Consider the following 9,381-nt stretch of genomic DNA (forward strand, 5'->3'; position numbering starts at 1 on the left):
ACCCTAGACGCCCTCTCCTGTGCTGCCTGTGTACACGGCAGGCTCTGAAACGGCGTGTGCACAAGTGAACTGTGCTGTCCGTCCTCTGCTCACCTGCTACACTCCCCACGCATGTCATTTACTTACTTTTACGGGCTGCATGTTTGGCACCAAGCCTGTGCTGGATAATTCAGGCTACAAGCTCCTATGTTGATGGGGAGACACAAACACACAGCTTGATATGGGGTAGAAAGTGACTCGCCTTTGGAAAAGTGCTGTGGAACTAAAAGAATTACTGCCACCTGAATAAATCTCAAAACAAGCAGAGGAAAAGAAGTCACATATATATGAGCATATACCATCATTCTGTTAATACAAGATTCTAGGACAAGCAAAACTATAGTAACAGAAATGAGGTCACGGGTTGCCTTTGAGGATGGGGGTGTTGACCTGAAGGGGACACAGTTTGTACCTTGATAGTGTCCTGGTTATAAAGGTCAAAACCGGGTATATTTGTCAAATCTCATAAAACCAAATACTTAAGATCTGTACACTTCACCTTATGTAAATTATAACTCAGAAAAAAGTGCTATAAAAATGAAACAATTTCAGTGTCACCATCAAATCTCCTCACTCCTTTGGGAAAGCTGACATTTTCCATGTAGGAAGCCTGCCTTCCGAGACTCCCTTCTCCTCCAGCTGCTCCTGGGCAAGGGGCTGTGGACACACGCACTGCAGGTTCTCACGCAGGCACCTTCAAGCACCCAGACAGCTTTATTATCTCGTCAGAGCACTGGAATGACGCACCCCACCCGCGGGTGGGTGGTGCTGTTGGGGTTTGCACCTCCCCGGCCCCTCGCCTCACTCCTGGCTGTGGACCCGCTGGTGCTGAATGAGATGGAAGCTCAGACGGAAGGCCCGTCCACACTCGGTGCAGCGGAAGGGTTTCTCGCCTGTGTGGATCCTCTGGTGCCGGAAGAAGCCCGACAGGGCCCGGAAGGCGCGCCCGCACTCGGAACAAGCATACGGCTTCTCCCCGGTGTGGATGCGCCGGTGCTCACTGAGGAAGGAGCTGCGGCTGAAGGCCCGCCCGCACTCCTGGCAGGCGAAGGGCTTCTCGCCTGTGTGCACGCGCTGGTGCTGAATGAGGTTGGAGCTCTGGCTGAAGGCCTGGCCGCACTCGCCGCACTCGTACGGGTTCTCTCCATGGTGGGTCCTCTGGTGCCGAACGACATTGGAACTATGGATGAAGGATTTCCCACACTCCCGGCACTCGTACAGCCGCTCTCCGCTATGGGTTCGCTGGTGCTTAACAGCGTCTGACCGCTGACTGAAGGTCTTGCCACACTCGGCGCAGTCGTAAGGCTTTTCCCCGGTGTGAACTCTCTGGTGTCTGATAAGGTTGAAGCTCTGGCTGAAGGCTTTCCCACACTCCTTGCACACATATGGCTTCTCCCCATTGTGAATTCGCTGGTGCCTGACGACATGTGAGCTGTGGATGAAAGCCTTCCCACAGTCACTGCATTCATAGGGTTTCTCCCCAGAATGAATGCTCTGATGTTTCACAACATCCGAATAGCACTTGAAGCTCCTGTCACAGGTGCTGCACTGGTGAGGCCGCCCTTTCCAGGGGCCTCTGCCATCTGTCCCAGGGCCTGCATTCAGGGTAGTGTTTGACCCGGATACACTGTTCTCCTGACCATTCTGCTCCCCAGTTTCCTCATAACCAGCTGGGCCCTGAGCGACCTCTCTGGGCCTCTCTCCAGCTTCATTCCCACAAAGGTCCAGAAACCCCAGTGGCTGGGGAGGCCTGTGGCACAGTCCTGGCATTCTCTCTCCGTGGTGTTCCCTCTCTTCTGGAACCTCCTGCCGTGGTGTCAACCCTGTGCTCTCAGCCCCTTGCTCAGGAGCCTGGCCAACACTTGATGCCTGTGCTGGGAAATCTGGAAAATGAAGGTCAGCGATGTATGATTTTAGACATAAAAACTCTATGAAACAATACACAGTTATGCATGAACTTGAGATGGCGTTGGTGACCCACGGTAATGGCAGGACACTAATCAAGCCAGTGGATAGTAGGTACCCATTATTTTGCTTGTCCCAAAGTTCCGGCCCAATTCTCCCTTACTTCCTAACCTCTGTGGGCACAGAAATGGATGAGGGACCGGAGGGTGGGTTAGGATCCTTTCCGGTGACTCCAAGAAAGGCCTGAGCCTCTGCCTGCATCTGCCTGGTCTCACGAGTGGAGGGATGGGCTGTGCACCCTTGTTCTGCCTCACAGCCTGGGAAGCAAAGCAGAAGAAACTAGAAGGCTCTGAGAGCACACGTCTCCTGGTTCCCACTGACCACTCTGACCCCTGACCCCCAAGACAACACTATCCCTGACAACTCTCCACAACCCACCAATCTCGAAGGGCTCTACTCTGTGCAAGGAAGGGGGTCCTTATCCCAACATCAGTACCCAGAGTGGGCAATGGCCTGTGGGAGGGACACCAGGCCCTTGGGTCCTGTCTGGGTGGCAGTGAAGCTGGTTAAATTAGGGCCTGTTGGCTCATGGCCACAGACCAGGTGCCTGTGTAGACCACAGCTTCAGGGATGTACCCGCAAAATCATGGGACATCAGAAGGCTGGGTAGTGCCTGCAGCCTTCCTAGAATTTCCTGCCACAGGCTCTACAAGGGCACTTGGGGAGGTGGCTCGAAGGGCAGAGACAACAAGGCAAGCACCTCAACCAAGTTGAGAGAAGACCTTCCTGCCCACAGGGAGAAACCTTGTCAGCTGAACAGAAGCAGTGGCGCCCTGAGGTGCACCCTCAGCTCAGTGGCTGACTGAGGGCATGCAGGAGGCAGGAAGCTCCTCCCAGGCAGTGAGAGCAGATCATGTCTGGCCTGCCATCAGCTCCCTGACAAGAGCTTTAGTATGAGCACCAGGTGGGGAGGGAGTGTGTACACATGTGACTTGGGCAGCCATGTCTGTGTCCCACCTAGGCTCCCCACAGAACAAAAACCATGAGTGACCGTGAACAAACTTCAAACACCACTTGTCCCTTTGCTGAGGAAGGTGGCACTACTGTCAGCAACGGTCACGTGATAGCGTATCCACAACAACAGTACACTAAACATGAGTCCTCCACTTCAACAGCCCTCCAATGTGGCCTGAAACTTCAAAATAGAGGGTCCTGGAGCCTGAGAGGGAGGTGGCCAGATCTTCAAATTCTTCCTGGTCACCTCCTCTGAGTCCAGGCCAGCCGACACTGCTGGGCCCCGGGGAAACAAAACCAAGAATTAATATTCTCATTCTCAGAAGTCTCCAGGTGGAGGGACCAGAAAAAGAGAGTCGTGTACAGAGTGGCCAGGAGAGCACAGGAATGGAGCCAGGCGAGGCGAGGATCGCAGGCCGAGGGAGATGGGGGGCTGTGACGGGAAAAGTAGACTGGGGTGGGGTGATGCTGCCAGGATGGGACTCGGGGAGTCCTGATTCCTAAGCCATCCCCCCCTCCCTAGCTCCAGGATGGTTCTCCAACTGCTCCAGGCCTGGCTGCCCACCCCTCACCTGTGCATGTGTCCGTCAGGGGGGCCCTCTCCATGGCGTGTGGAGACCCAGGCCTGGGCTCCTCTCCCTTCAGAAACACCAGGAGTGGGGACACCTGCTTGGGTAAAAGGAAGAAGAGGACAAAAAGTGACAGAGTGGGGGTGAGGTCAGAGCTGCCTCCAGGGATCATGAAGGAGCCACCCACCCACTGGGCCTGTTTCCGACACTAGAAATCAAGGTCCTGACTGAACAGACACTCCAGAAAGCACCGTTCTATGGGGTGCTGGTTCCCTCCACCTCAGACTCAGGAAAGGTGGGCATCAGCACCCACTGTCGTCTTCCTTTGCCACCTTCAAGCAGTTTGCAAATGTCTACAGAAATGATCATGGATTTTAAAATTTTCTTCATAATTATGAAGGTTTAAATATAAAAACAAGAAAACATTATTTAAATAGTGCAATTTTGTATTAAGGAATGATTTTGCTAAGCCTAACACCAAAGGTAAAGTCTCACATTTAACAACAGAAGAAAACTTAGTTTAAAAACAAATAGATAAAGGGTCAGCCAGATGACTCAGGTGGTTAGAGCATGAGCTCTTAACAACAAGGTTGCCGGTTCGAGAACGGCGACTGGACTTGGAGCTGAGCTGCGCCCTCCACAACTAGATTGAAGGGCAATGACTTGATTTGGAGCTGATGGGTCCTGGAAAAAACATACTGTTACCCAATAAAAATTTAAAAAACAAATGAAAAAAAATTTTTTTAAATGGGTGGGGCTTGCAACATAGATAGGGGTTCATATCCTTAACATATAAAGACGGCCATATATTGAGAAAGTATGGAAAACTGCTAAAAACCATGGACAGATAACACACACACACACACATACACAAATCAAGTGACTAATGTATTTTGTTTTGTTGAGAGCCCACTGGCCCATGTGGGAATCGAACCGGCAGCCTTCGGAGTTAGGAGCATGGAGCTCTAACCGCCTGAGCCACCGGGCCGGCCCGTGACTAATGTATTTTAAAATACAAGTCTCACATTCGTTCCCACCTCATTTGCAATTAAGAAACGTAATTCAAAATACCATTGTTTCCTCTGAAAATGGCAAAGACTTAAAAACGGTAGCTCCTTACGAGCAGGAAGAGTAGGGTAAACGGGCACTCTGCACACCTGCTACTCAGAGGGCGGTCATTGGCCAGCTTACAAATGCCCTAGAGTCACACCGCAATTCCACCTCCACGAACCTCTCCTGACACTGAAATTTTGGAGATTTACCTACATAAAATTTCATCTCCAGTTTGTTTACAGAAGAAACCTTGGAAATTTCAAGCAAAGAACAAGAAAGGTTGGCTCAAGAAAATCCAAGATACCGGGGTAGATAAACACTGTGTCTATGTCCTTCTGTGAACACATTAAATTACAACTAAATTACAGAACAGTCAACCTGGAGAAGCATCTGAAGTCTGACTGAACAAAAGTTTTATAACTAGGAATAAAAAAAAGCCACGTCGAGACTGGTAGGCGGGCAGAGACATGAAACTGGCTGACCCTAAACCTCCCTATGGCAGTTGAGAATCTGGAGGGACATTTTTGGCTGTGGAGGTTCCCCCCCCACAGAGGAACAAGGGACCCCAGCCCCACAACAAGTGGCTGTGAAAAACAGTGGGAATTCTGACCATCCAGAGGGGACAGAGGCTGTGGGGTACCCAGGCGTCCTCTTAAACGGCCGCGCACAGACTCGCTCGCAGGCACTCACCTTGGGCTCCAGCGCAGGGGCGGTGACTCGGGGGGCGTCAGAGGCACTCGGGGGAAAGACTGAGGTCTGTGGCTTCGTAGCGAGGGCTGGAGGACAGTCCCACTTTCCCTGTGTGGGGCCCTTCTCCCGTGCAGCCAGCAGGTGGGCACCATCTTTCCTGTGTTTAGCCCCCCCCTCTGGCTAAATCTGAATCTGATCAGTCTGGTGAGTTCTGCTTCTCTGCCCTGCTCACTCATTGGGACCCCACACTTACACCTGAGCAGCCGGCCCCACCTGCATTGCACTTTTTCTTGGAAAACTATCCAAGTCCATGGGCCCCAGGGGGGCAGTGACCGGCTTCGGTGTGTGACCGGCCTCGGTGTGCTCTGAGACGTTTGCTGAGTAGCTCTAGGCTCAGCACTGTCACCAAACCAGAATCTACATTAACCTGGTGACCACAATTCTTCCTCTCTAGTGACTCCCTGAGACCCTGCCTCACTTAACTCACATACCACACGAGGCTTTATCAGTGGCTGAATCTTAAGGGAGGCAGCAGGTGGCAACAAGCCTCAGGGTGTCCTGGCTTTTGTGGACCTACCCCAGGAATAATATTGGTGGTAGACGTCCTTGCTTCATAGCGTGGTCTCTCCCATGCTCCTCCAACTTTAGCACAGGCAGCAAACAACTGCGGATTCCTTTGTAGCTCCTACCAGGCAGCCCCCGACCAGCCACAGGCAGTGGGTGACCTGGGCCTGCGCTGGAGCCCCTCCCAAGAGGCCCCAGAACCAACATACTTGGAGGTTGGCTTCAGACCACAGCAGAGCACCACCCAATTAGCCCCACAAGTGGCTCGTACAAAGGGTGGTCTCAACAGGCCCCAGAGCCCACTGGGGCAAATCCCACTCAGTGGGGTAAGCCCCCCACACAGCCTCCTGTAAGCTGTGGACATGGCCAACCCCACAGCCAGTCAGCCTGAGGGTCAATCCCACCCACTGAGGTGCCAATAACAATGAAGGCTCCACTATGACAGGAGGGCACACACAACCCACACAAGGGACACTCCTGGAGCACCTGGAGCAGGTGACCAGGGGGACTGTGCCAGTGGCCCCCAGGGCACCTACGTAAGGCCCTCCGACCAAAACTGGGAGGCAGCCACAATGAGGAAACCAAAACAACGCATCCCAAATGAAAGAACAGTAGAAAACTCCAGAAAAAGAACTAAACAAAATGAAGGCTGCAGCGTACTAGAGACAGAGTTCGAAACATTGGTTATAAGGATGCTCAAAGAACTTAGTAAGAACTTCAACAAAGAAATATGAAGCATGAAAAAGGACATAGAAACCAGGAGAACCAGTGAAAACTGAAGAATACAATAACTGAAATGAAGAACGCACTACAAGGAATCACCAGCGGCCTAGATGGAGCAGAGGATCAAACCAGTGATTTGGAAGACGAGGGAGCAGAAAACACCCGATCAGAACAGCAAAAAGAAAAAAGAATCCAAAAAATGAGGAGTTTAAAAGACCTCTGGGACAACACCAAGTGTAACAACATTCGTATTATAGGGGCACCAGAGGAGAAGAAAGCAAGGAGTTGAGAACCTATTTGAAAAAATGATGGAAAACTTCCCTAACCTGGCAAAGGAAATACACATACAAGCCCAGAAAGTGCAGAGAGTCCCGAACAAGATGAACCCAAACAGGCCCACACCAAGACACATCATCATTAAAACGCCAAGGGTTAAAGCCAAAGAGAGACTCTTAAAAGCAGCAAGAGAAAAGCAGTTAGTGCCCTACAAGGGAGCTCCCATAAGACTGTCAGCTAATTTCTCAACAGAAACTTTGCGGCCAGAGGGGATTCGCATGAAATGTTCAAAGTGACGAAAAACAAGGACCCACAATCACGATTACTCTCCCCAGCAAGGCTGTCATTTAAAATCCAAGGACAGATAAGGAGCTTCCCAGACAAGAGAAAGCTCAAGGAGTTCATCACCACCAAACCGGTATGACAAGGAACGTCAGAGGGACCTACACACACACACACACACATCAAGACAATAAATAATAAAATAGCAACAGCTACCTATCTATCAATAATCACTTTCAATGAAATAGATTAAATGCTCCAATCAAAAGACACAGGAGGCTGAATGGCTTAGGAAACAAGACCGTTGCACATGCCGCCTACGAGGGACCCACTTCAGACTGAAAGACCCAGAGCCTGACAGTAAAAGGATGGAAAACGATATTTCATGAAAATGGAAACAAACAAAGCTGGGGTAGCAATACTGATACCATACAAAACGGACTTTAAAACAAAGGCTATAACAAGAGACAGTGAAGGACCCAGTCATCCCACTTCTGGTATTTATCTGAAGAAACCCAAAATCCTAATTCAAGGGGACGTGTGCGTCCATATGTTTTTACAGCCTTGTTTACAATTGCCAAGATGTGGAGGCAGCCTGGGGGTCGGTCAACGGAAGAATGGATAAAGAGGAGCTGGTACATATACACAACGGAATCTTGCTTGGCCAGAGAAGGGAATGGGTTCTTGCCATCTACACGGGCATGGATGGACCTGGCGGGAATTGTGCTGAGTGGAATGTGTCAGAGAAAGACAGATGCAATGTGATTTCACGTATATGTGGAATCTAAAGAACAAAATAAATAAACAAAACAAACTCACAGATACAGAGAACATGTTGATGGTTGCCAGATGGGAGGGGGGTTGGGGATGAGTGAAAAGGGGAAGGGATTAATAAATACAAATTGATTGTTACAAAGTAGTCATGGGGATGTAGATTATAGCATAAGGAATATAGTCAATAATATTGTAACAACTATGTATGGTATCAGATGGGTACTAGATTTATTGGGGTGATAGATGGGAAGGGGTTAGGTATAAAAGGGGAGGGATTAAGAAGAACAAACTGGTTGTGACTCAGCAGCCACGGGGACGGGACGTCCCGCACGGTGAACACAGTCCCCGGGACAGCAGTAACCGCGTGTGCCCGTGGGCAGTCGGGGGGCCCAGTCTGCAAACCCCACGCAGTTACTGACGCTCAGCCGGAACTGAAGAACCACAACCGGGCCAAAGGGGAAGGCCGCGTGTCCAGGTGTAACACGAGTAAGTCAGGGGCTGTGCTGTACAGCAGGGGCTCCAGGCAACAGCCGCACACCCAGCGCGGGCGTCAGACGGGTGCTGCTCTTAGGGGTGTAAATGCTGAGTGACTGGTGTACACCTCAAACTCACGTCACGTATGTGAACCATATTTTTAACACAAACCTTTTTAAAAAGTAACAAAAAAGGCTACCCCAGTGGGAATGCAGTGACCCCTGACGGCTGTCTCACCAGCCGGGGAGCTGTCCTCTGGCCACAGGGCCGCCCCCGCTCCCACTTTCCATAGCGGACCTGCGGCTCTTCCTCAGCGAGCGCCCAGGAAGGACAGGAGGCCCTGCACCCGGCCTAGGACCGCGCTCCGCCCGTCCCCAGCGTCCACCGCCCCCAAACCGACCAGCCACTAACCTGCAGACAAGTTGTCCACCCAAAGCGCCGCCGTCTCCTTCACCCGCCTGCGAGCACTTCCGGCGGCACTCTAGGCCGCAGAAGTACTGAGCACTCGGCTGCACTGGAGGTCGCGGCTCGAGTACTTCCGGCAACGCTCTAGGCCTCCGGAAGACAGTGCACTCGGCTGCCCTTGAGACCGTGGCTTGGACTTCCGGCGACTCTAGGCCTCCGGAGGACCGTGCTCTAGGCTGCCCTGGAGGTTCGACTTGGGAACTTCCGGCGACGCTCTAGGGATCAGGAGCACTGAGCTCATTAGCTCTGGAGTACGCGACCCTGGGACTTCCGGCGACGCTCTAGGCCTCCGGAGGACTGTGGGCTCGGCTATCCTGGAGGCCTCGGCTCGGGCACTTCCGGAGACGCTCTAGGACCCCGGAGGACTGTGAGCTCATCCTCCCTGGATTCCGCAGTTCGTGGACTTCCGGCGACGCTGTAGGCCGCGGGAGGACTGCGGGCTCGTCTGCCCTGGGAGGCTACGGGGCCGACTGTCACTGGGCGCTGGCCTCTCTCTGGGATTCTTAAAGGAAGCGTCCCTAGCTCGAGTGCAAGAGCCCTCCCTGGCTATTGT

The 9,381-nt window shown here is 52.0% G+C and overlaps 1 protein-coding gene across 1 annotated transcript; it reads right to left on the reverse strand.

The window, feature by feature from the left end:
• Positions 1-302: 302 nt before the first annotated feature.
• On the reverse strand, positions 303-9,022 carry ZNF696 (zinc finger protein 696). Its single transcript, XM_081071275.1, has 4 exons — positions 8,775-9,022; positions 5,271-5,427; positions 3,531-3,624; positions 303-1,922 (listed from the first exon to the last, which is right to left on the reverse strand). Exons 3-4 carry the CDS (start codon positions 3,562-3,564, stop codon positions 841-843), a joined length of 1,116 nt encoding a protein of 371 aa, XP_080927401.1. The 5' UTR covers positions 3,565-3,624; positions 5,271-5,427; positions 8,775-9,022; the 3' UTR covers positions 303-840.
• Positions 9,023-9,381: the final 359 nt, after the last annotated feature.

The sequence above is a fragment of the Rhinolophus hipposideros genome (genome assembly GCF_964194185.1).
Source record: "Rhinolophus hipposideros genome assembly, chromosome: 13".
In the NCBI taxonomy this organism is placed as follows: domain Eukaryota; kingdom Metazoa; phylum Chordata; class Mammalia; order Chiroptera; family Rhinolophidae; genus Rhinolophus; species Rhinolophus hipposideros.

Coding starts and splice junctions, on each gene's coding strand:
- ZNF696 (XM_081071275.1), bottom strand. CDS start 3,564: ATGGAGAGGGCCCCCCTGACGGACACATGCACAG. Junction 1,923..3,530: donor CCTGACGGACACATGCACAG/GTGAGGGGTGGG, acceptor TTCATTTTCCAG/ATTTCCCAGCACAGGCATCA.